This window comes from Anolis sagrei, chromosome 2 (assembly GCF_037176765.1).
Source record: "Anolis sagrei isolate rAnoSag1 chromosome 2, rAnoSag1.mat, whole genome shotgun sequence".
Taxonomy (NCBI): domain Eukaryota; kingdom Metazoa; phylum Chordata; class Lepidosauria; order Squamata; family Dactyloidae; genus Anolis; species Anolis sagrei.
Genome location: NC_090022.1, coordinates 229,482,383 through 229,510,229, shown reverse-complemented (window position 1 = coordinate 229,510,229; position 27,847 = coordinate 229,482,383). Strand labels below are relative to the sequence as shown.

At 39.1% G+C, this 27,847-nt stretch overlaps 2 protein-coding genes across 4 annotated transcripts in view; one reads left to right on the top strand and one right to left on the bottom strand.

Annotated features, from left to right (window-relative positions):
- Positions 1-37: 37 nt before the first annotated feature.
- Positions 38-27,000, bottom strand: NAA35 (N-alpha-acetyltransferase 35, NatC auxiliary subunit). Its single transcript, XM_060762105.2, has 23 exons — positions 26,883-27,000; positions 25,977-26,110; positions 25,373-25,406; positions 24,630-24,744; positions 23,847-23,921; positions 22,861-23,028; positions 22,408-22,474; positions 21,074-21,117; positions 20,162-20,212; positions 18,378-18,461; positions 17,215-17,329; positions 15,123-15,301; positions 14,126-14,185; positions 13,933-14,039; positions 13,309-13,375; positions 9,646-9,744; positions 7,590-7,768; positions 6,685-6,821; positions 5,257-5,324; positions 3,924-4,064; positions 3,536-3,658; positions 2,212-2,292; positions 38-330 (listed from the first exon to the last, which is right to left on the bottom strand). The coding sequence occupies exons 2-23, from the start codon at positions 26,098-26,100 to the stop codon at positions 271-273; spliced, it is 2,178 nt and encodes a 725-aa protein (XP_060618088.1). The 5' UTR covers positions 26,101-26,110; positions 26,883-27,000; the 3' UTR covers positions 38-270.
- Positions 27,001-27,144: 144 nt separating this feature from the next.
- Positions 27,145-27,847, top strand: part of AGTPBP1 (ATP/GTP binding carboxypeptidase 1) — a 76,364-nt gene continuing 75,661 nt past the window's right edge. The window contains exon 1 of one of the 3 annotated variants that reach the window (XM_060762101.2): positions 27,145-27,248. The gene's annotated coding sequence lies outside the window, so the exon portion shown is untranslated. The remainder of the gene's footprint in view (positions 27,249-27,847) is intronic. The other 2 variants (XM_067464447.1, XM_067464448.1) reach the window with 2 other exon arrangements.

Below are 27,847 nucleotides of genomic sequence, written 5' to 3'. Positions count from 1 at the left end.
TTTCATACAACTGATTTATAAGTAAATATGCACCAGATCAAAACATACAATGCTTTAATAATGAAAGTGATAAAACCAGTTTCAATGGCAGTTTGTTACATAAACCACTTTTATAACTTCAGTTGTCATTCAGGTTGTGAAAGAAAGTCTGCACAAGGTTGCTTCCAATACAACAGCACTTTTGTCTGAGAGCACCATGTCCTTTTTGAGCACACAAGGCAGCTCTGTTACAGAAGTTACGAGTCTTTTGTTCTTATGATCCTTTGCCTTTCAAACAAGCTTCACAACAGGGAAGTATCTGTGAGGAGAGAAGTCAAATTCTGGTGGAATCTAGAAAGAGATAATTGACAATAATTTAGGGAACACTGAATGAGTTTATTAAACAGTTTTTAATTCCTAACAATTTACTAACACACCATAAAGTTTAAAAAAATCCTGAAGCTCAACTGCAATTACAGGAAGAGAAGACTACAGTCCTATTCAAGTACTATGCATTTTAGAAGCAAATATCACAGATTTGAGCAACTCCCAACCCTGGGAAAACTGAACCAGATTTAGATGTGAAGGAAGAATTTTTGTATGATAGTTATATATTACATCATCTCCGTACCAAAAAAAGTCAGGGTGAAATCTTTTCTCCCCTTATAATCACAAGGACCAATGTGACATGCCCCTAATACACATACACATACAACTAAGAGTCAAAGCAGGCTATTTGTATTGGAGATGAATTTATTTAATGCAAGATGTATACTCTGCCCTGACCACCTCTACTGTTCTACTCTTATTTTCAAATTCCACCTCTCTATAAAAGCCAAAGTATGTCTGTGTGTATCCGAAAGGCTGTTGCTAGGTGAACTGGCCCTTTGTGATGTCACTGGGAAAGAAAGGTGACGTGTATGAGGGGAAGGGAGGGAGGAAAGAGCCACAAAGAAAGCCATGCTGCCATGGAGGCATTGTGAGGTCCTCTCAGAGCTAGAGAAGGAAGAAAGGTGAGGGGAAGGTAGGAAGAAAAGAAAAAGAAAAGGGAAAGAAAGGAAAGGAGATGGAAGGAGGAGAAAGGACAGAGGGAAAGGTATGAGGGAAGGAAGGAAAGAGAAAGGATGAAAATAGGGCCAGTGGTTCCTCCAACACCCAGTCAATGCCGGACATAGATACTAGTTTTTATATAAAAAATACAGTAGTTACAAATATCTAATATTTTCTACTACAGTAGACTCTCGCTTACCCAACATAAATGGGCTGTCAAAATGTTGGATAAGCAAAAATGTTGGATAATGAGGGATTAAGGAAAAGCCCATTAAACATCAAATTACGTTATAAATTAAGCACTAAAACATGTTTTCCAACAAACTGACAGAAATAGCAGTTCAATACATGGTAATGTTATGTAGTAATTACTATAGTTACGAATTTAGCACCAAAACATTGCAATATATTGAAACAGTTGTTGATCTGGGAGGGAGGCAGACTTCATTGGATAAAACAGAATATTGGATGAGTGAAGGTTGGATAAGCAAGACTCTACTGTACATACTAAGATTTTATGAAGATCACGTCAAGATTTTCCATATTTAGTAGTAAGCTATTAAGCCATAACCACAATACTTAGTACAAAACTCAACAGAGCATCCTTTAAAATAAACACATTTAACATTCAGTGGTTACCGTAGCTACATTCAATAGCTATTGTAATTACAGCACTATAACCCACTCACAATGGTTTGGCATCAACTTAAAGAGCCACTTTGTTCTTCAGGGTTAGTATATTTAAGAGGAATGTGAGATTCAGTGTGGTGCAGTGGTATGAGCATTGGGCCATGACTCTGGAGACGAGGATTTGAATCTCGGCTCAGCCAAAGACATTTATTTATTTATTTACTGCACTTGTAGACCGCCGTTCTCAGCCCTAGGGCGACTCATTTAATGGGTAATTGGGCAAATCACACAAACTTGGTCCCAGAGGAAGGCAAAGGCAACCCCCCTCTGAATAAATCTTGACAAGAAATTCTTGTAATAGGGGTTTTTAAAACGTCACCATAGGTCTGCAGTGACATGAAGGCACACAGCACTAATTCACACTGAAAGTGAACCATAAAAGTATGAACATGCTATTAATATACATAAATTAGTCCTGGCACATTTGTCTGTGATCTCCTGTAGTTTGATTCTATTACATTTTCAAAAACAATCTAGTTGTGATTTGCTTACTTTAGAATCCTTTTTGTGACCACCTGCCAGCAGCTTCATAACCACAATATTGGGTTTAGCAACTTTAAGAATACGGTTGACCTAAACACAAAAAGATCAAAGTTTAATAGTTCTGACAGAAAATAAATCTTAAATGTGGCCAGCAACAACGAATACTTAGTTCAACATGATGCCTGCAACCATTACTGTATCGAGTCATTTAGAGAAAACTAAACTGTTATTTCCACATTCTTTGCTAAGCTGCTTATAAACCAACAATGTATTCTTTATATAAATACCATTAATCTGGTTCCAAGACAAAAGGCCAAATTTATTCAGTGTTTTTGTTCAAAAAGTAAATGCTAACCACTGTACAAAAATGTATGCTAAAGTGAAGCAAGCATGTTGAACAGCAGCATTTCAAGCCATCCATCCAGATTTGAAGGTTCAACTTTTGCAGATTTGATTATTCACAGATTAATATGTTATCTTCAGAAATATCGAGGTCTATGACCACAACATCACACTGGAGGACCAAGAAATTCACCAGGAGAACATTTCTCTAGGCATTGGACATAGAGTCATGCTGGAGAACTTACAGATTCCTAGAGAGGTGTTCTCCAGGTTAAGAAAAATATTTTTATTCCACTTTCACAAAACCTGCACTCCTAAGTCCCATGAAAGTGGAGATCCTACTGCACATATATTTGAGAGTGTTTGTTTTTCACACTGGATGATGGCAAGACCTTCAGAGTCCCTTTATCAAAATTCAAAGTTCTGTGTGCAGTAGATGTATTATTATTGCAGAGCTGGCTGTTCTCTAACACTGAATCAGAGAGAAATAATTATCAGCAAACATGAATACTCCAAGCCAGGATTCCTGATTTAACGTGCACAAGCAGAGCACTTGTGAATGGTATTGATCATTTCTGCAGAAAGCTGTTTATTGTAAAGTGAAAATATAGGGTGCTCTCCTTTTTTGGTTTATCTCACAGAAAGAAACCAGCATTTGTTTTTGGTTGGAAAACAAGGGAAAAGTGCCCAATAAAGAAATTACAAAGCTGTCTGTTTAGCCAGGAATAGTCAAACAATGTGCACCAGAAAACTGCTTGAACATGAGAAACCAGGATTCCTGCAAACCTCTGGCTTGCTGTTGTCATACTAATAATAAACCTTCCCACTGGCAAGATTGGGTCGGCCCTCCCTGTGCTCTCCCTCTCCCTGAACACCAGGAAAATTCTAACTGTACAACAAAAACGATTAAGACGTTTACTGTTTAAAGCATAATTCATGGAAGTGCCACCCCTTTCCCCCTCTATTCCTATGCATAGAGAGTGTGTCTCACCTCCTGGTCTGGGTTAGGGATATTTTCCAGTATCATTTTAGCTTGCTGGAAGTGTTTGCTAGCAGCCATGTAGAGATCAGAAGATTGAGGAGGAGGACTATATTTGTTTAGGTCAGACATTTCCTAAATATTAGGGGGGGAAATGAGAATTCATTAAAAGAAATTGCCCCTCCCCCAAAGAGAAAGATTTTAGTTTTATTTATTCAGACTTTTAGCTACAGAGGAGATGGGGCTTTGAACCAAATAAATCAAGAAGGAAGGGAACAATTAAAATTAAAAAGTGTTTAGCCCAATTGGAAAAATGTTTCAATTAAAAATAACAAAAAATATACAAATAACCATACAAGTTATTAATTTCACAATGAAGAAGCTATAGGCCAGTACCAACCTTGAACTGCAAATAGTGTACCGGTGGTGGTGTTATGACACTGTTGAATGGTGCAAACCTGTGCTCATATCGAACTTGTTCACTATCAAGTTCAAACTTTGGCTTTCTCACTTTCCCATCCATATCAAAAGCAATCATAGTCTTCAAAAAAGCAGAGAGACAAAAGTAAGCGAACCCAGCAAAATGAGAAATTTGGTTCTTACATCATCTACAGCAGAAGCAGTGGTGCATGTACTCCACAAATGTTGCTTCAGAAAAATGACTGATGAGGACTCAATGAAGTCACAACACAGAGAAATCGGATACACTTGCACTGTATTCACTTATCACCCTCAAATGAGCTGTCACAATGAGCTACATGCATTTACTATGAAGGAAGCTGCGGGGAGAACGCTTCTAAAAATGCCATCCCTTAATCCCCTCAATTTGATTAGCTATAGGCCAGTACCAAATTTGTCTTTTATCAGTAAGATCTTGGAATGGCCAATCAGCTCCAAATGGCCAATCAGCTCCAAAGATTTTTGGAGGACACTGATTTTCAGGCTGGGACATGGGACGGAAACGGTTTTGGTTGCCTTGGTGGATGATCTTCGGAGGATACTAGTCGAGGGGAGGTTTTTATGTATGTCAGGAGTGACTCGAGAAACCACAAGTCGCTTCTGGTGTGAGAGAATAGGCTGTCTGCAAGGATGTTGCCCAGGAGACACCTGGATGTGTTACCATCCTGTGGGAGGCTTCTCTCATGTCCCTGCATGAGAACCTGGAGCTGACAGACGGGAGCTCACCCTGCTCCCCGGATTCAAACCGCTGACCTTTTGATCAGCAGTCCTGCTGGCACAAGGGTTTAACCCATTGCACCACTGGGGGGAGTGTGACCCTGCTGGTCTTCCTAAAGCTCTCAGTGGCATTTGTATACCAACAACCATGGTATTCTTCTGGAGCACCTGGTGGGGATGGAACTGGGAGGGTACTGTACTGCAGTGGTTCATCTTTCCTTTCGGAACGTCTCCGGAAGGTGGTATTGGAGGAGTCCTATCTAATCTTATGGCCTGTTGGCTGTGGGGTCCCATAGGGCTCATCACTAATTTTACACAATATTTAAAATAATTTTTGTAAACTGAACCATCAGAAAACAAAGATGCCATTATCTCAGCCACCCATGTTCATAATTACAGATTTTTTGAGTATATCGGATTTTTGGATAACGAATGCTCCATCTGTATTCAAGTACAAAACCTTTCAAGAATGTTTAGGCACAATTCTCTGTTTGACTACTTATATATCAGAATATTTTTAAAAGGTTACTTTTATAATTACAATCCATATACATCACCTTATACATCCCAGCACACATGTTTTGATAGGCTTGGCTCATGGTGATCTCTCTGCTCAAAGGGCGTGCTGCAAATTCCATGCACAAAATATTTTACTACAGTTACAAGTACTTCAATGATGTCAAAAAACACAGTGACTTAACATGGGAGGGTTTTGGGGGATGCCCTCATAACCCTTGCAAGGAGAAATTTTCCCCCATCCCTACTTTGCAGAATGCAAAATTCAGATTTCCATCTAGACTAGGTCAAATGTATGCTAAAACTTCTCAGGGGGCAACACCTTCAACTTCCATCCACACAAAGGCTGGGCTTTTTTAAGGGAGGTATTGCTTATACTGAACTAATCTTCAAAATGAATACGCTCCACTGAGGTGAGGCATCACCTTCAGAGACATAGGAAACCTGTTGCTTTTGCCTAAGGATAGCATTGCCTCAGTGGTAGCCTACAAGGAATTCAATGAGTAGGGCTGAAGGTCAAGGCCAATGGGACTGGTGTGGCAGCATACAGGGTCTCCCCACATTTAATGCTCACAACCACGTCATCCATTCATTTATTCACTTATTCAACCTCTCACACATACACATGATGATCTTGCTGAACTATAGTTATGCTCTGGAACACTTTCTCGAAAAAACCTGAGGTGGGGAGATGCTACAGTTGGGACTGTAGAGTTAGTTCCCTCTTCCTTCCTATAAACCTTTCCCCACCCGGCAAGGGAAGCTAGTAACCTTGCAAAAAGCCCACCACTAGCTTTGATGGGAGGTCTTTGCTAACTTTAACTGTGGCATTTGGGGCAAGGCAGAGGGAAGATAGGACAGGATATGTCCTCTTGAGCAGTGATCTCCTCTGAAAACGCTACCATCCCCACCACCACTGGCAACATTTCCTCTGGCAACAGAGCAGACAGACACAGGGATAGAAGAGAAAGTGTGGGTTAGATGACAAAGGGCACAAACCACAGTTACTTTGTAGCCTAGTGAGTCTCCCATTCTTGAAAGTAATTGAATTTAGATAGCATATCAATAAATCAGAGAATTTTTTTTTTAGAATTGCAGCTAGTTAGGCCATATGAAACTGAGTATTGAAGTAGTTTACTGAGTGTGGAAGTAAGAATCTTGGAAAGAGAGATCCATACTGTCAAATTCAGAATTCAGGAGCGGGTAACAACAACAACAATACAGAATAACAGAAACTCTGTTATTCAGTCATATAAAAAAATTTTTTTTCAATTTAAAACTGTCAAATTCAACTATGAGATGCAGCTGAAAAATGAATTCTGGAATTCTATTTCTACAGAATCAGTGCTCCCTAATTTAGACGGCTACATGAAGCTGAAAATAAATAACCACCATTACTTTCATGTGCTTTAAAAGAAACATGAGACAAAAAAAACCCTCAGCAAATATGATCTGAAAAGCATATACACCTTTTTTCTTTTTCTTGGACTTCTTATTGCTCCGGCCTTTCTGCTGCTCTTCCATTATTCTTTCTTCCGCCATCTGAGAACTATCAGCTCGGCTGAGTGTTGACATTAACCAGGCATAGAGGAACTCTGAGAGATACCTACAAACAATAGTTTGTGATCAGTTACTTGAGGACAATTCCAGGGCATAAGAGTACAAGCCCTATAGAACAAAACACAATTGTGATTAAAAGCATTTCTGTTCGGTTTTCCTGTTAATCTATAGCAGGCATGGGCAAACGTCGGTCCTCCAGGTGTTTCGGACTTTAACTCCCACAATTCCTAACAGCTGGGAGGCTGTTAGGAATTGTGGGAGTTGTAGTTCAAAACACCTGGAAGGGTGAAATTTGTCCATGGCTGATTTATAGCCAACTATTTTTTTTTAATAATTTCAAAAGGTTATATTAATCTGCTGAATCCAACAGCCTGGACCCTAATTCAATGTAGCTGAAGAGAGTTTAGAGAAAGGAGGTTCCTTCTCTCCCCTTGCATCCTAGGAAAATCCCCTCTGTGTAAAACTTTCTATGGGATGGGACCTTTGGGGAGAAGGGTGCAGGAACTTAATTCCATAACCTTCAATTCAGAATCCAAGACTGTTTGGGGGACTGATACTATCCATGTCTGGGTCTAACCCTATGCAAACAGTCTCTAATATATACTGATCATATATAAGCCAACTCACCGTAGAATGCACCGTGTACTATTTCTACCAATTAGGACAGTTTCTCAAACTGCCCTTTCAGATGTTTTGGACTTCAGCTCCCACACTTCCTAACAGCTGGGATTTCTGGGGGCTGGAGTTTAAAACACTTGGAGGAGCAGAGTTTGAGAAATGCCGAATTAGGGAAATACTCACTCCCAATTCTTACCAATATATGTAGTAGTATTCGTGCATGCTATACAGTTCCAGTTCAAACCCACTCAGAAGATATTGTATCATGATGCGAAGGTTATGGTAAAGAACCCAGGTGCCCAAGCATGCCAAGTGTTGCCTCTGGGGTTCCTGTTTCAGCAGCATACTGTGAAGTGCTGCATCCACTTTCTCTGCCTAGAAGATTGAAAGGAAAAGTGTTCAGCACAAACTCCAGTGCGGCCAATTTTGCACAGTGTACTGACAAAATTCAAAACCCTGTATCCTGCATTGGGGAAGATGACAACACATACATCAGTGCAGCGAAGAAACTACAATGCCCAATGCAACAATGGATTAGACTGTTCCAGTTTCATTCTACCAGGCAGGACATTTTCATATCCTAAAACCATGTGTTACTGGGGAGTTCCCACAGAACTAAACCTGCAAGGGAGGCATTTAACGACCTTGTTACCGCAAGAGACTTAGACAGTCTCTCTGCTGCTTGCCATGTACTTTTAAAGAGAAAACAAAGATGGGACAAAAAAAGTGTCCCACCAAACACAGCGCTCAAACATGAATCAAAGAACATGAAAGACACTGCAGATTAATTCAATCTGAGAAATCAGCCATAGCAGGCACCTGATGAACCAACCTGGACACAGCATATTATTTGAGAACACAGAAATGCTGGACCATTCTAAAAACCACCATGTCAAACTACACAGAGAAACCACTGAAATCCACAAGCATGTGGACAATTTCAACAGAAAGGAGTACACCATTAAAATGAACAAAATCTGGCTACCAGTATTTTAAAAAAACCCTCTAAAATCAGGACAGTAAATAAAGAACACCACTCATAAACAGGGTTATTCCAGTCAAGAAACAATCAGGGCCAACTAACACATCCCAATAAAGGATTACCCCAGGCAGAAAGCAGCCAAGCTTTGAAGATACAAGGCTATTCAATGCTAATCGAGATGATCAATTACAACATTCACACTTGCCTCAAGCAGACAAGAGTTCTTTCTCCCACCCTGGACATTCCACAGATATATAAACCCCACTTGCCTAGTTTCCAACAAACCTCACAATCTCTCAGGATGCCTGCCATAGATGTGGGTGAAGTGCCAGGAGAGAATGCTTCTGGAACATGCCCATATGGCCCAGAAGACTCACAGCAACCCTGTCCCATCAGATTTATTGCATTCTGGGGCACATTTTTTTAAAAAAATGCAATATAATGAGACAAAAATGTTGCAAACTATTGTAAAAACATATGGTAGAAAATTTGAGGTGAATGCTTGGATGACAAACTACTCCTCCCTCTGGTCAAAAGTGGGAGAACAAGAAATGCATGATCCTACGCAAAAAAAACCAGTCAGCAATACCAGTCTGTAAACCAGGAAAGAGGGGCATAAAAATGTGTGATGCCAGCATGGCAAGATATGATGTCCTTTGAATAGAAACATTTATCTGGACAGGATCCCTGGAAACCAGTTTGAAAACACTGACATTCCACAATAAACAAAAAGGGAGTGTGAATGAAAGATACTCTGCAATGCTCAAACCCCAGATCCTGAAAACTTTTATCAGGATTTGACTGGCATTTTGTACTCATCAAGGCTTATAAAGCAAGTTCCTTTGGGGAGATGGAGGCGGGTACAAAAATAAAGTTGTTGTTGTTGTTGTTATTATTATTATTATTATTATTATCTTCATGGTATAACCTTGTTTTGAGCAGCTGACAGACTTAAATTTCCTACATCATTCCTTGTTTTCACCCCTCCCATTTATCTTATTCTAGCTTATATACACATTGTGTCAACACCACACTTTACAATATAACCTACGATGAAAAATATATTTATACAAATGAATAAACATTGCGGTTTCTGCCTCACAAACACTCATGAGAATATACAACATTTTCATTCCCTGATATTCACTGGCATTCCCATGGGAAAAGAAAAATACCATAAAAATAACTATGCAAGGGAAAGGGAAGAAGCATTAAACATGCAGTTGCCAAAAAGGCATATTTTGTACAGCATTCCTTGCCTCTAAATTACCTCATCTTGCAAAGTCGCAAATTCTTCAAGAATATGTCCAAGTTTATCCCTTTGACGAGCCCTATTGTGCCCATGAATCTGAATTAAACTACAGAATGGCTGGAAGGGGGAAAAAAAGAAGACAAGTTAGCTTTTTAGACATCTACATTACTATTCTATCACAGGCTTCATTTGAAGCATAGATTTTGAGACCATTATTGGAGGCAACAATGGGCAGGCTGACACTGCATCAGTCCTAATCTGGAGCCCTTTGAAATACGCTTACATGGAATTTGACTGAGCTCCTGGCTCCCCTCCAAGTCAACTCTGGTTTATAATAAAGTGGGACAGATATTGATGTCCTGAACGTATACATCTGTTGTAAATCACAGAACCAAGCACATTTAGGACGGGACTGAAACAACATATGGCACAAGCAGAAGGAGCATTACTCATATGATGCCACTCAGTTGGTACTTTCAGTGCTAATGTCATGCATTGAACTGAGCACATGAAAAAGTGCTACAGGTGTCAAGTACTGTATTCTAAGGTAACAACTAAAAACAATTATATATTGTTATGGCCAAGCACAGACTTCTTATTTTGTTTTCTCTACGAAAAGTTCTTGACAGCATTACCAAATACAGTGGGGATCTTCTAAGGACAACTAGGGTGACAAATCTTTGTCAAGAGTCCTATGACTGTGGTTGGGTAGAAATACTGGGCTGGGCCTAGCACAGCAGATTAATCACCAGCCGCAATAAATCTTGCCAATCGAAAGGTTGGCAGTTCGAAGTCTGGGTTGGGGGTGAGCACCTGACCTCCAGCCCAGCTGACTGCCAACCTAGCATATTGGAAAAAAAATCTGTGAGTAGATAAATAGGCACTGCTTAGTGGGGAGGTATAGTAGCACCATGAGGACATACCAGGAAATTCTGGTGATTTGACCAAAAAGGAGGAAGGCTGTGAACAGGGCTCTTTGACATGGAGAATGGAGCAACAGCACCACCCCCCCCCCCCATGGCCAGAATCGAGCACAATCTCCAAGATGCCAAAAGATGGGAAAAGCCTATATACCTCTATCTGTACTGTTGTCTTCTTGTCAGTGTATAATGGTACTTAATGTTTGCTATGTGTTCTGTGAGTCATCCTATGTCCCTTTCGGGGTGAGAAGGGCTGAATATAAATACTGTAAATAAAATAAATGGTGACATTTTGCTCAGCCTTGGTGCCAGGCTATGATCTCCTTGGGGCTAGTATGTAACTTCATCGAATAAGTAGAGCAGCAATCTAGCAAAACAAAAGTTTGCCACCAGTGCCCTTAAGGATAAAAGGTAGCAGCTTCTGAACTTGTTAAATGGAGGTGCTTTCTCAGCATAGGAAAACACACCAGAAAAGATCTGCTGCAGCAGCAGCGTTGCGCCTTGGACCAATAGGATGACCTTAGGTTGTGAGAAAGGATGACGTCTACAAGTTGTCTTATTTCATCTCTCAAAAACCGAATTAGTTCCACATAATAACTGTTCTAGCCACAGAGACGGTCGTTGTTCACGAACAATCGGCTTAGTCTGCTGTGGGAGAGCTCAAATCCTTACAAAATGTTAAGTCCTAAATTCAACTTAATCTTAGGAGAGTGGAGATTCTCATGATAATTGCCAACGAACAGCAGCTGTTCAAGAGATTGTGCAACCAGCTATATAACCACTCGGTCAGCTGCACAATGCATTGTTTAATAGCCTTGTACAACAGAGAAGCTTAAGAGGGGACACGATAGAAATGTATTTGAAAGCATATCATACTGAAGAGGGGGGGAACCTTGTTTTCTGTTGCTCCAAACACTAGGACACAGTGCAATGGAATCAAACTACAGGAAAGTAGATTCCACCTAAACATTAGGAAGAGCTTCCTGACTGTGAGAGCTGTTTGGAAGTGGAATATGTCAGTGTTTATGCTGTTTGAGTAGTTTAAACAGCGTGTTAGAAATGTTCTAGTAGTGAATGAGTTAGTGTAATATGTTAAGAGTTTTTATCATTTCTTAAGTAACAAGTAGTGTACGGATCAGGGCAGCAAGCAATAAGAGTCAAACCACCTGGTTAGCATTATGTAATTACAACCAGGGTGAAATAACCACTAGGGTTGGAGTTCACTGAGGAGTTGGAAGGTTGGAGTTCTGAAAGTTTTGTGTCTTGAGGTGACTGAAGGTTGGAGTATCAAGAAGAATTGGACTATAAAACCATCCTGCTGCAAGTAAGAAGTCTCCAATTATCTGGAAGTATCAGGAAAAGAAGGCTGGAGAAGTATTCCATTCTTCAACCACTGTAAATGGAATCTGTGTATGTGTGTGTATATGTGTGTGTGTATATATATATGTATATATATATGTATATGTGTGTGTGTGTATGTTTATATATAATATATATATATATGTATGTATGTATGTATAAAGTCTGTTGCAAAGACAAAAGTGTGAATTTACTCCTTGATTGGAGGGGGGAAATCTTCATCGCAATATAATAGAGGGGTAGAATATTGCTAGGATCCTTCCAAACAACCCTATATCCCAGAATATTTTAAGGCAGAAAATTCCACAATATCTCCTTTGAACCGTGTCATCTGAGTCCACACTCTGATAATGTGAGATTTTCAACCTTGATATTCTGGGATATAGGGCTGTGTGGAAGGGCCCTTAGAAGGTCAGAAATGCCATTTCCTGAACCAACTGAAAAAGGACAACGTGCTCCATTCTTTGCTATGATGTGAATGAGGACAGATGTGTTTCAAAATTGTAATGTATATAATTCTTTTAAATAAAGTAAAAAGAACCGCTTTTGTTGAAAGCTGAATTCATGGAGTCTGTATGAACTGTTTATCTTGGTGCCTTCAAGACAAGTGTCGAAAGGAGTGAGATAAAGGCAGCTGATTTACGATCGCTTTATCTCAAAGGACATACTGCCTGGGAGTGTGGTGGAATCTCTTTCTCTGGAGATTTTTAAGCTGAGGCTAGATGGCCATCTTTTGGGAGTGCTTTCATAATGTATTCCTCTATGGCAGAATGGGGTCAGACTGGATGGCCCCTGTGGTATCTTCCAATTCTATGATTTTATTAATTTTCAGTTCGTTTAGATGTTTGTGTTCTTTCTTCTTTATTTCTCAAAAAAGAAAGAGGAAACCAAAGCACAGTTTTGATTCATCCGTTGAGTAACCCTCTATTTCAGGGTCTCTGACAATGACACCTATTGCATTCTTGGGAGTTCCAGTCCACAAAGAGCATGTTTTCCTTCAGTGTCCCATTTTACAAATCATGCTCTTCACATATTATTCTGTCTACAAAATAATAAGTTACTACACAACTGCAAAAAAACTAGGAAAATCATTCAGTTAAGTGCCTCACTTGACAAAAACATCCTGAATTCTAAAAAGATACTCTTTGTACATAAAGTGTTTTTAAATGTGTCATGATGTTATTGTTTGATGTTTACTGTTTTTTGCTTCAATTTTTATTGGTTTTGCTTTTTTGAGTTTTATTGTTGTATTTGTTATGCTGTTGTTTTATTGAGGGCCTTGGACTTTGTAAGTCGCACCGAGTCCTTCGGGAGATGTTAGCGGGGTACAAATAAAGTTAATAATAATAAAGTGCCTAGGAATTTTTAATAACAAACCCTTCATAACATCACCAATACTCACACGAACACAATGTGTGACAAAGGAATCAATGTAATCCTTAGCCTGATGGTTATTATACAGACAACACCTGAGAGAGAGTGAACAAAATAATGTCAGTGAAAACCATTGTCCTAAGTAACCAAAATGGACAAAACTGTTTATTTAAGAAATGATGGAAACGAAAAACAGCTAAACTGTGGAAAGGATACAGGTGTTACTCAAAACAAGCTAAGCTGTTCAAAGAAATCTGGTCCTTGTTTATCATGCTTTACATTCTTGCATGAGGTTATCTGAGTTGAGTGGTCAGTTGAGACAATTACCATTCTTTTTAACTATCTTCATAAAGGAGATAAGCTTTACCACCCTCGCATTAAATTAAAACTATTTTGTAAGGGACAAATATTGGGTGGCTGTCCACAGTCGGCAGCAAAACAGAAAGATAACTGAGTTCCAGACTACAAATTAGTAGCCAATGAACTTTCTGTAGAGTTGCAATGTCATTAACAATTGTTAGTTGTCCAAACTCAGGGTAGTGCTGTGTTGATTTAGAAGGACAAATGGACGTTATTGGCCTGTATTATTTTTAAGCATTGAAATATGCAATAAGTATACAGATTAGAGCCAATTCTAGGTTCTGCTACTCACTTAGTTGAAAGCACTGGAGGACTGACAAAGGATCTCAAGGCATCTTTCACCATGTCTTGCATGAGATGAGTACCAAATACCTTTTTATTATCTACAAGAAAAGTAGTCTGCAGGAAAGAGTAGTTCTGTTACTTTTCCAACTATAAACAAATACTTAAAACATTTCTTGCATATTTGGTGTTTTCCTACTTACCTGTAACAGTGATCTTGAAAGAACACAAGGGGACTGTTCACTAAATTCACAGAAAAAATCCTAATACAGAAACAGAATGGAGAAAGAAAAGAGCCAGCATTAACTTTTACACATGCAGTTGGAAACCTAGGGAGGGAATAAGGCAATTGTTTGGGAAATCTACTGTTGTTCAACTGAGTGCAGACTCTCCCTTCAAAAGTATATGAATAAACATTATACCTTTTCCCTGCTACAGGAAGCCATAAATGACGGTCTGATGTCAGATGTAGTCATGTGCATTCGGGCCAAAAGGCATACCGTTTCCGTTTTCATCTGACCCCTCATTTAGTTTACCAGAAAGTTACCCGAAAGGAGAGGGGTGTTTTCTGTTTCATTTGGCAGAGATTTGGCCCACTGGCTACAATGGGAAAATTTAAAGACTCAATCCTCAGCCATTTTAAGGCCTATCTGCATGAAACCTAAGGGCCTTCTCTGGAGGAGGGAACTTTCCACAAAAAAATAGAGGATGAAGAAAATTGGTTTCTGCCGAGGAGAAAACAAGATGCCACAGACCTCCCTGTCTCGGGTATTTTGTGGACTTAACTCTTTCCGAAAATATCATCTCTGAATTTGTTTCACTTGTCTTTTCGTCTATCTCTCCCCCCCCCCTTTCTGTTTTCGGAAATTACACAAAAATAGCCCTCCAAAAACGACAAATCTTTTTGTTAACAGTGATTTGAGCCTAATGCTAATCAGATGTCATTTCAACCCAATGCTATAATTCTTACACCATTGCTTATACATGGATACTTTGGACTGAGAGGACTTACTTCCTAGGACATATGAATAGGATAATACCGTAGGCTTCCACCATGTTTTTCTATTGGTACATGAAACAATCAAAAGTGGAATGGAAAATAACAGCTGCATCAATACTTCTTTTCATAAGTCCTAGGAATTGCTCCAGGAATCTGGCCTTATACAGTAAGATAAAGCAACTGAAAAAGTTCAGACTTACCAGTATGCAGTGCAAATTAGTTAAAGTAACAACTTCACAAACTGTTTTTATTCGGTCGATAAGTTTTGAAAAATAGTTGACCATTTCTTCCCTTTTAATGATCTTTGCATATCGAGGAAAAGTTGGGGGAAGCAGTCTCTGATTCACAAGGGGCTCAAAACCCATCATAATAGGATGATCTAAAAAAGTAATTGAATTGCTGTTCTTGATTTGTATTAAGTACAATGTCATACACAAATAGTTTCAATAAAGAGGGAACATTTCAGTTCATTCACTTCGAAACAGTGGACAGTTTTAAAAAAAGGATAAAGCCTTTTCTTCTCTGGAACAATCTCTCTTTTACTGTCCAAACTAGCTGCTTCTCTAGATCCTTTTAAGACAGAGCTATAACTTTCTGTCTTTGTAAACTTGACTTTTGTTTTATGGCTGAAAAATGTAATATTCCGTGGGCAAAATTTTTGCATCTATAAGTAAGACAGCATTACCTGAACAACTGTGTATCTTACAAATACATACATTCAATTCCTAATTACAGTAAGAACAGTTCCACTGAATTAAAGGTCTCTGTCAATTCAACAGTTCTAGTAACTTACATTTGATGTCTCAAACCTGCACCTGTTGATAAACTCTACAAGCTAACTGGCACTGCCCCCCCCCCTCGCCACCACCTCTGATGTGCAACAGGAAGTTGCTACTAACTGGGAAAGAAATAAAATTGAACACTGTGAAAGCCATCCACTGCATGACTATCAGCTTCCTCCCAGTAGACTCAAATCAAGGAAAAGCTTCATGAGAACCACCACTACTCTGAATGTTCCCCCAGCAACAGCAAGACAATCTCTCTGGGCAGCAAAATCAAGAAATTACAACTGGATGACACCCCCAATGAGGGTCTGCCCCCAGGGGCAAACCAAGAATTGGCAACTTGGAAGTCTCTGAACAGACTCAGAAGTGGAGTGGGCAGATCAAAAGACAACCTGGAAAAATGGCACTACCTAGTACAGTGGTTCTCAACCTGTGGGTCCCCAGGTGTTTTGGCCTACAACTCTCAGAAATCCCAGCCAGCTCACCAGTTGTTAGGATTTCTGGGAGTTGAAGGTCAAAACATCTGAGGATCCACAGGTTGAGAACCACAGACCTAGAAGAATCCTCCACCTTGTGCGACTGTGGAGCAGAACAAACAACTCCACATCTGCAAGCTTGTTCACAATGCCCTGCCTCATGCACAGAGGAAGAATTGTTTAAAGCTACAGACAATGCGGTCAGTTACCTGTTTTGGTCAAAAATTATTTAGCCGCTTGTACTCCCTCTATTTTATCAGTTTTATACTTACTTGTGCAATGCTTTTGACACGAAATAAAGAACAGGTCTAGTCTTAACTGGGATTAGCAAACAAGTTTATACTAGAGGTGGAATTCATATGACCTTCAAGATGTTTTTGAACTGTGGTCTCTTCAACACTCTTAACAATTATAGCACCGTGATTCCACTTTAACTGTTACAGCTTCCTCTTACAGAATCATGGAATGTGTAGTTTTCTGAGGCACTAGATGGCAGAGAATCCTAAATACTCTTCCCTAAACTGCAGTTCCCAGGATTCCATAGGATTTTGCCATGATAATTAAAGTGGAACCTCCTCGCTATAATTAGAAAGTATGAAAGGGACTTCTTTATTTTATATCCCATCTTCTTCCTAATATAGGAGACAAGGTGGCAACTTTTATCTTCCAGTGTTCCTCACTGCTGGGATTTGCAGGTCAACTACATCTGCGTGCTCTCTACCTCCCGTGATACATAGATGAGCATGGTTCTTCTGCAAATCTCTAAATGTACTAGGCATCCTGAATTGCAACAGGCCACAAAAAATAGAAAAAAAGAAAGAGAACATTTCTGAAGAAAATGTTTTAGCTCAGAATATGTTTTCATGGATTTGAACTGTGATTTTTAAATACTATTTATACTTAATTTTGTTTTAATGTTTGCATATCTGTATATTTTAAATTGTATACTAATGCCTTTATGTTAAGCCACTTTGAGGCTTCTTCAGAAAAGATAAAGCACGGTAAAATAAATATAATAATAATAATAATACCTCCTTTTGTTGTGTCATTCTGAGCTTGAATGCCATGGTGTAATGAGTTGTGGATAGCAGAAAGTAAGTCAGCTGCCTGAGTCATCAATTTCTGAGCTTCTGCAACTGCACTAGTCTGTTAAAAAGATATATATATAATGTACCCACACAGACACATACATACAGTGTTTACACTACTAGACAATGACGAACATCTATCATTATAATGAAAGACTGTTGAGTATATATCTGTTTCTGTGCTAACCTCTTAAAATGGCACACTTGACAATCTTATGACTTTCCCCCCCTGTCAAGAGCGATTTAAGAAACTACAAGTCACTTCTGTTGTGAGAGAATTGGCTCTTTGCAAGGATGTTGCCTAGGGGATGCTTGGATGCTTTACCATCCTGTGGGAGGCTTCTTTAAAAACCAGCAATGGAAAGGAAAATCTTGGGATGAATCTTTGCTGTAGAATGAATAGACTTTAACTGCCCTGGCTCAATGCTTAAGGGTCATGGGGGCTGTAGCATGGGATTATGGGGGCTGCCAAAGAATGCTGATGCCTCACCAAACTACATATCCCAGCATTGTATACCATTGAGCCATAGCAATTAAATTAGAGATGATGTTCCTCAAATAGAAGCTCCAGGTGCTCCTAATTAGCTTCCCCTTTTGCTTTGGCTCAGCACTATTACCATATTATACAACTCTACTGTGCACCCTAATTTTGGGAAGGTAATTTAGCCAAAAAAGGTGAGCATTAGATTCGTGTACATGCGGTATATAGGAAACAGCTCAACACTGATTTGTATCTGTAGCCTTTCAACTCAGCACTGTCAATTGTAAAAGGCAGCAGTCCTCCAGGGCTCCAAGGCAGGAGTCTTTCCTATCTCCCAGGGACTGACTGGGAACTTCAGCATACAAAGCATCTGCTCTTCACTGACCTATTCTAACACTAATATTGAGGGTAACAACCAGCAGCTGCCGTGTTGGATCAAAGGAAAGGTACAGCTATGGCACCATCCCATTTTTTGCATCCCACCCATCCTTTCCTCCTTGTACACAGCTTCTGATAAGTGAGAAAAAACAGCTTCTTATTATGAAAATGCTATACAGGAAACATGCTTAAATACTCAAACTGCTACTATTTCATAGTACATGCAGGTTACCTAATGATAACATACCTCCTTTTTGGTAAAGGCTATCAGTACAGTCAGTAAAACCCGAGTAAATTTCACTCTGCTGAATACTGCAAAGCACTGCTGATGCTACAAGAAATCAATCCTCAATTAATACTTTTCAAACTTCTGGTGATCGAATACAAAATACAAGTTTTGTTAAAACCCGCTTTATAATTTTGGAAGCTAAAGCTAAATTTGAATATAAATCTACATTCTGAGATGAATATAACATTTCTCTTTCACAAAACAATTAATGGTCAGGACCAATAAAATATGGTGCATCAAAATTGTACAATCAACAAAATTATTTGTACAATCAACAAAATTATTTTACATGCTCAACCTGTGTAACTAATAGTATATAAACTCATGCATAAATCAAGGGCAGGTTTTGGGGCCAAAATTATGGATTTCGATATGATTCCTGGATAATTCAAAGATCATTCTGCAAAAGGAGGAAGTGTCAGTGTCTGCTCAGGTGGGCATTTTTCTTTCATTAACATGGATAAATTAGTTCCACTAAATCAAACAATTTCAATATCCAGTTCTTTATTGAAAGTATTTATTTATACTTCCAACTTTACGCATAAACTAATCTGGTCTCTCATATATCGAATTACCTTTTCTTTCTGTCTTTGTGTTATACCTAATAATAGCAGCTACAGCTTAAAGTTCACTTTTGTCTTTATGATTTTCTGTATCACCTCATGGATACAGAATTTATTTTATTTTATTACTATTATTATTATGCATTTTAATGTGACTACTGCATGTGGTAGCATGATCAATCTTTCATTTTATACTTCCAATATTTATTTTTTATTTAGGCCAGTGTTTCTCAAGCTTCCTAATGGCGCAACACCTTAGTACAGTTCTTCATGTTGTGGTGACCCTTCCCCCACAACTATAAAATTATTTTCATTGCTACTTCAGATTTTGTCACTGCTGGGATTTATAGTTCACCTACAATCAAAGAGCATTCTGAACTCCACCAACAATGGAATTGAACCAATCTTGGCACACAGAATTTCCATGACCAACAGAAAATACTGGAAGGATTTCGTGAGCATTGACCTTGGGTTTAGGAGTTGTAGTTCACCTCCATCCAGAGAGCACTGTGGACTCAAACAATGATGGATCTGGACCAAACCTGGCCCTCAATATGTCCAATTGTGAATACTGGTGGAGTTTATGGAAAAGAGATCTTGACATTTGGGAGTTGTACTTGCTGGGATTTATAATTCGCCTGCAATCAAAGAGCTTTCGGAACCCAACCAACGATAGAATTGGGCTGAACTTTTCGCATAGAAGGGACTCACTGGTGTAAGCCTCCCTTCAACCTCGCATGCTCTCCCTCACCCATGCACCATGCTGCAATGCGCCAAGCAATACAGGGGGAGAGATCTTCAGCCTTCTCTGACAAAGGGGTTCCTAAAACCACCAGAAATATGTGTTTTCTAATGGTCTTTGGCAACCCCTCTGAAACACCCTCATAACCCCCCCAGGGGTCCTGACTTCCACACTGAGAAACACTGATTTAGGGGTCAAAATGATTTGAACTTATACATGAGTATATATAGTATTTAGTCTATTACAAATGGAAGTATAGTCAAAATCAAGACAAAGTTGTATTCCTTCAAAAACTTCTTTCTTTAAACATAGACTGCTCTTCCACATTTTCCTGTAATTCTTTAACAAACAAATACGCATGATAGTGCATATTCCAAGAAGAGGCTCAAGGAAGAGATGTTACTATGATCTTGGGAGAAAGCACACAAGCTCCTTACTTCAAGTTCCACTTCTGGATCTCTCTCCTCTCCTTGTCGGCTTCGAGTGCTCTAGAACAATTAGAAGAATTTCATGACACTTGAAGTGAAACACTAGTTTTCTCTCATTGCCAAATTGCCACATAAGTATCATTGCTTACTCCTTTCCAATAACATTGCCCAACCAAAAAATCTTGGTGTCTTGGTTTTAAGGCCTGTTCCTGGAGTTATTTGGGGTGCCGATTTAGAAAATCACATTGGATTGACTGCATCACCTCCAGTTTTTTAATAGTTATCATGGTTTTCTATGTACGAGCAGATTAAGACTGGTATATGGCATATGTTCTAGAGCTGATAGGGGACAATGGTGCCATTTTTTTGAATCAACAGGTCAAATATACTCAAAAACAGGTTTAACATTTGAGGCACCAAAAGTGTTGTCCAGTGTAATCTTCAGTGGTATCACCTTCAACAGAATATATACAGAAGACAGTAAATTATAGACTTAGACAAGGAAGGCATGGATTCAAATCCCATTCCACACACAAAAATGCATTAACAGGAGGCACATTTGTTAGCTCTCCTGCCTGTCCCTTCAATATATAAAGTCACCACATGCCTACAATTCAGCTCTGAAGTACTGTGGTTTGAGTGTTGCACTATCAGCATGGAAGACCAGAGTTCAAATCACTGCTCAGTCAAGGAAACCCCAGTGAATGTCACGAAGCAAGTCACAGGCTATGAGGAAACCTCCTCTGAAGAAATCTGGCCAAGGAAACTCGAGGAAATTGAGTTGACATAAGAACGGATAGCCACCAAATCTATACATTCTATCAAAATTGGTTATGTTTATTAGTTTCCTTTTAAAAACTGTCTAGACTATGAATGTCTATGTAAAAATACGATTGCTTTAAAAACTGTCAAAAATTATACCTTAACTCGACGCTGCATGTCATCTTCAACATCTTTCAGCATACCTGAAAAAAATCAGATTAGATGAATGAATCCCTGACGGAAAAATCTGGTTGTGTATTTAGCTGAACATTTATATTTCACTCAACAATTACAACTCTGCATCCATTTTTATTACTTCTTTGGGCTAAACTCCCATGCTAGCTGGAGGATTCTGGGAGCTACAGTTGATACTAAGTAACTTTTCAAAGCTCTGATTTAAAATAATATATTCTAAGACTTGAACACTTTTCTCCAATTCCTCATGTAGTTTAAATTACTTATTTGACTAACCCCAGGCTGGGACTCACAGTTTTCCAGATGTTGCTGAATTGCTATTTCAGCCATTTTTCACCACTTTGTAAGATAAGAGTGATGCAAGATTCAATCTAACAACATCTGCAGACTCATGGTTCTAACTTTTTCTCAAATTAAATCGAAGCACATAACTGCACTTGAATTAGAAAACTACATTAGTGAGCGAGCCTGCCAAATCATAATTGCTAACTATGGGTTGTAAAACCTGTTTTTGAAAGGCTCACTCAGGGCATTGCCAAATGAGGATGTAATAATAAATTGTGATTTCATTACACTAAAGAGCAGGATTTATCAAAATATGATCAGATTATCTGAAAGATCCAGACTATTCTGGAAAACTGTTATCTCTGTATATCAACTGATAAGAGCCTGAAGATCCTCAGGAGGTGGCTTTGTCTTGGTCTCACCATCATCAACACTTCTTTGGTGAGAACATTGGAGAGAGCCTTCTCAGTGGATGCTTCCAGTTTTTGGAACTCCCTTCCCTAAGAAGTTAGGATGGTCCACCATCATCTCTCCTTTTGCCAGCAGGCAAAGACCGTTTTATTGAACTAATCTTCATGATTAATTAATGGCAGGAATACTTTAATGGGGCCCTGTGCTGAAAACAATATTTAACTTTATTTTTGTTTTTAAAAGGATTTGATACTTCTTTAAATATAGTTTGTGTTTCATTATGATGATAGTTTCCTTGTGGTTTTAACCTTTCTATTTTTAGGTTTTTTGCTTTTATAAATGTCCTTGCGACCCTTGATAGAAGAAAAACAGTCTATAAATAAAATAAATAAATAATAAACCAGAAAGAGGTTCTTACAATAAATGCTTACTTCCTTCTGCTGAATTCACTAGGACTTCAATAAAAAGTGATAAAAGTGAGTAGAAACTTACATCTAAATCCTATTGTTAGTCCTAACAAGAACGGGTATGTTACATTAGTGGTAATTTATTGCCAAGATGCAGGGATTCAATGAAGCTACTATGAGTTGCATGAGCTTTACCTGTAACTCGAAGATCAGTCACACTGTTTGCCATTTTAAATCCATATGTCATGGACTGAAAATCTTCCTAATCATAAAAGAATAAAAAAAAGAATTATAGCCAAAGCAATACTTCTTTCAAATAACTCCTGCAAAGAACAGAAATTCAATCTTCAGCTTTACTGCTGGAGGTATACCTCTAAATATTTTAAAAATACCACTAAGAAACCTTAAATGAATTGGTATTTCAAAGTCGTGGGGAAACAATTTCCGCCTCCTGTTTTTATTATTATTATTATTATTAAAAAACATGATAATAGCATTCTTTGCAGATTGATTCTCAGTTTTGGTTACTTTAGAAACAACAAGATTTCAAAATAAAATTTACTAAAATATATATTTATTTATTTAAAAAACATGAAAGAACTATAAGAAAAAGCAAATAAAACCATAATTGGGATAAAAAAATCTTACCTCTTCAAATACGGCTGCTTTATTCACCTTTTCTCTGGCAATATCACAGATTTTCAGGATCCCCAGAGCAAATGCTTTCATGGCTGGGTCCTCTATAAAGTCTGGATTATGAATGTAAAGGCAAGTGAATACTGTCTGTGCTAAAGAATGCCCTTCCAACCATGTTATCTGAAGAGATCAAAAACAAAAGATCAGTAGGTCAATTTTGTGACATTTCACAGATAATTCAGTACTTAATTCCGCATTAATTCCATGACTAAAAGCAGGTGGAGAAAGTTTCAAAATTGTTAACTTTTTTCAATAAACTATGCAGAACAAAAGAAAAGATGCTCTGATTTTTGACATCCTTCCTATAGCAAATAGGAAATCCAACGCTCACACCACGACTACACCATAATTAAGGGACCCAATTTATTTGCCTTACAATACTCCTTTCCTTCAGGGCTGCACTGATATAGCATTTGATGAAAAAAATTACACTTCCTGGTCCATACATGTATTATTAGCCCAAGGTTGCATTTTACTGAAGAAATAACCATAATTCCCCAATGTGGGAAGGATGACATTTTATATTGTACAACACTCTTTAAATTGAAAAATTAATGAAGGATGTTTTGCTGTTTTAATTTGGAGTACAATCACATGCTATTTTACTCTTTATGATTTGATCTGTTTTGTTACGTTTTGTCAGTACTGAATGCTTGCCAATTTTTTGTTGTGAACCACCCTGAGTCCCCTTGGAAGATAGGGCAGGATAAAAATAAAATTGCTGTTATTATTATTATGCTTACTCAGAAGTTATCACACAGCCTTTCATAGGAATTGGTTTAGGACTGTAACTTAAGAAGCCACTAGTTAAAATTCTGTAATAATTAATATTCTGTAATAAATTCTGGGAGCTTTGAATTTTGTAAATACTCCTTTTAAGAGGTTTCTGACAAGTAGCCTTTTGTATTATTCTAACGTAAAAAAGTCAATATTCTTACCAAGCAACAAAAACAAGTATCCATTATTCCTATTAACTCAGGTAGTGATAAGTCTTTGATTTTAATGGTGCCATCCTTTAAAAGAGTAAAAGAGAAAATATGCATGAGAAACAGTATTTTATCAGCCTAAAAATAAAGCAGTTGTTCAGATACTAAAAACCTTCTTCAGCTCTTGCGAAATGGGGAACAGACTTTTCGAAGGAACAGCTAAAAAAGGGTAGAACCCTAGTTGATTTACTGTACTTCAGCAAATTTCTGACCCCCAGCCTGAGATAATCAGGAATTGACTATTTTACAAAAGAGCTGAAATCATGCTCATGAATTCAGAGACAGTAATTTAATTCTATGACTTTAACACATGGTCCTATTTCTTTTACCCATGGTTCTAGTGGATCTTTTGGTTCCAGTAAAAAAACTTTCTTTAAAATTTCCACTTAAAAAAATCTTCTGGGCTCATTTGACTACCCTATTTTTGCCCCAAAACAGTTCAAATTCCAAGTCTGGAAGCTTCCAAGGGTGTCAATTCATGATTCTAATATGTTGCAGGACCTTTTAACAACAACAGCATTCTTTTTTTTTTTTTAAAGTGGCAGTGAAGGTTTGGCCACATCAGATGTTTTTACAGATGCTGCCTCATCAACCTCAGGGCAGAAAACTGACCTATCCAGATCTGTCACACCTGACCACCTCTGCCTTAAACTCATTTGAAGTTATGCATGTATGCATTTCTTCAACAATAATGTATCTTTAGGAATCACTAAAAAAGAAAGAAGGAATGCCAACCTTGATAGCTTGTTCAAAGTTCAGAACTTTTCGGTTAACTTGGTTTCCAATCATACCAGCATCCATCTTGGGGTCCATCATTTCAATAGCAGACATAGCTTCAAAAAGGCCAAAACTAAAGAGAGCAGCATAAAAGAAAATGCTACATTGGCACAATGAAAGTTGTTATGAGCATAGCTTATATAAAACAGAAATAATTAAAACACATCCATTTATGTGATTTATGCAATTTGCCATATGAGAACTTATATAATGTGAATACAATTTATAAGAAAAGGAATTGAGAAATTTAAATGTATAGGCCTAAAACACAATTTCAATTTTGCAGATTCCTGACTTCGTACTATGTGCAACCCAGAAACCACAGTTCTGGCTTGTTCTGCTTAACATACCACAGTTATTTTAAACTACAATTCTTGATCTGCACACATTGCTTCACAGGGAATCTGCTGAAGAGAAAGACATTCTGATGTTGTCCTTTTACTGAGTTCACAGAGAGAATATAAATAGGCTCTTCAGATAGCTTTGTGCAGACAGCACTCTGTTATGATCTAGCACTGCACTGATATGCTGAAGTTAATTATTACCAATGAGTGTTTATGTTCAAACTTAAGTTGCGTTCATCAGGTACTCCAGGCTAATATAAGTCCATAGTCAAAGTGTGTTCCTCTCCTTTCAAAAAGATAAAGCATAATGACCTAAAATCCACATATTAGGAAGTTATATTGTTATGGTGCACTTACAGTTTATCATGAAGCAACTCCCCCAACTTCAATTCTAGAAATCAATTTGAAAGAAGAATGATTCATTAGAACAGTATTCTTAAACTTCCAATCACTGTCTCCCAAAGCAGCTACTTTACTCTCAGCTCAAGAATAGAAAATGGAATGCCGGTGGACAAAAAGGGATATTATAAATTGGGTTTAAAGCTAACCTTTAAATTGTTGTATAGACACCTGAGAACTGGGAAGCCCTGATTCTCAAGCATTGTAAGTGGAGGTCAGCTGGTATGGATTTTGAAGAGGAATGAATGGAGGGCAAAAGGGAGAAACATAAAAATAGAAAGGCATCAAGCAAACCCTTGTCGTGACCACCTGCAATCTGGAAACCAATGTCCTCACTGCAGAAGACCATATGGATCCAGAATAGGTCTCTACATTCCCTTATTACTCTTCATGTGGAAGAGTCACACTTAGCCTGGAGTGATCCCCATGACTTCCAACATGATGGGGCTCAGCTTGAGTGACTGACACCAACCTTCTCCCAAGACTGACAGTTTCACCCATGTCCCATTTTGACCCATCTCCCCTCTAGAACCCCAATGCTGGCATTTCCCTCACGCTTTACCTCTACAGCAGTCTTCAAAGTCTTGGGTAATGTCTACCCAGCTTGTGTTGCTCTTCTCCATCTTCTCTGGGAGGTTGAGCTCCCATCCTGAGTCATCATCTTCAACGGAGGCCTTCATAACCATGGCCTGACACCTGCACAAAGGGGCCACATCAAAAGGAGGGCGGTAACAATAGACATCTGTAGAAATGCAAGTGATGTTGGGAGGGATGGTGTGTAAATAAGCAGGGTCAAATATTGTTTGGATGTTGATGTTTCAGAATGGGAGAGAGGGCCCATGGAAAACCTGGGCATCTAAGACCCCTTCTACACAGCTGAATAAAATCCCACATCATCTGCTTTTAACTGTAATATATGGCAGTGTGTACTCAGATATCCCAGTTAAAAAGCAAATATTGTGGGATTTTCTGCCTTGATATTCTGGGTTATATGGCTGTGTGGAAGGGCCCTATGAGACACAAATTGTCACTGAGGGCCTTGCACACAGCCTTATATCCCAGAGTAACAAGGCAGAAAAGCTCACATTATCTGAGTGTGGACTCAGATAACCCAGTTCAAAGCAATATTGTGGAATTTTCTGCCTTGATATTCTGGGTTATATGGCTGTGTGGAAGGGTCCTATGAGACACAAATTGTCACTGAGGGCCTTCCACACAGCCATATAACCCAGAATATCAAGGCAGAAAATCCCACATTATCTGAGCGTGGACTCAGATAACCCAGTTCAAAGCAATATTGTGGAATTTTTCTGCCTTGATATTCTGGGACAAAAGGCTGTGTGGAGGGTCCCTGTGTCCACGTTCAGATAATATGGGATTTTCTGCCTTGATATTCTGGGATATAGGGCTGTGTGGAAGGGCCTTGAGTGTCATTCAGCTCAACAGGCCTCCAATTGGGGAAGCATACCTGAGCAGGGACTAGTCAACCACTTTCGACGGGAGAAATGTCCCTTTTCGGCCTCCGTAACCGCTCCTTCCCGACCGCCGGAGAGAGGGGGAATGTGGGCGGAGCCAAGGTCCCATTTGCTTCCACAGCCCTTACTCAGTGATCCTTCTCGGCCCCCGTAGCCGGCACTTCTGTGATTGGCAGCGAGTGACGCCAAGGAGGCGAATGTGGGCGGAGCGAACGCCCCACCTGACGTAAAGTGTTTGCAAGAGAAAGAAAGGTCTGTGTACTGCGCATGCCCACGGTCCCGTCGGCAGCCAACAGACGCCGGAAGTTTAGGGCCCATCGCACTTCCGTTTCCACCTAGAAGTAAGAGAGGAAAGAACGGTAGGAGTTCGGGTTTTGGGAGTGTAGAGTTCGCATTGGGTTTGACTGTGATTTTGGGAAGGCCGCAGGAGTGGCCGTTGTTTCAGAGAGAGGAAAGAAGTATTTTGTCACCGAGGGAGGAAAGCGCCGTGTTTCACTCTCCCCGTTTCTGGTCCGTATAGGGTCTCCTCACACTTCAGTACTTTCATTCCACCTTAAATGCTGTGACTGCCTCCTGCAGAATTCTGGGGCTTGTGGTTTAGGGAGGCCCAGGGCTTCTCGGGATGAGCAGTTTGAAGCCCCTCTACAAACTCCAGAAGTCTACAGTAGCTAAGGAACTACAAACTCCAGAAGTCTCCAGGAGGCCGTGACAGCGGAATTCTGGGGTTTGTAGATTAGGGAAGAGCCTTTAAACCGCTCAGCCAGAGAAGCCCAGGACCTCCCATTAACTACAAGTCCCAGAATTCTGTAGGAGGCCGTCACAACATTTAAAGTCGATTGAAGTGGAAAAATACCCAAGTGTGAGGAGGCTCCTAGAAACAGAACCCAGAAGCGAAGATCAAAATTTTCCATTAAACCGGTTTTCCTTCATGGCAGAAATGTAGCCCCCCTTCATTTAA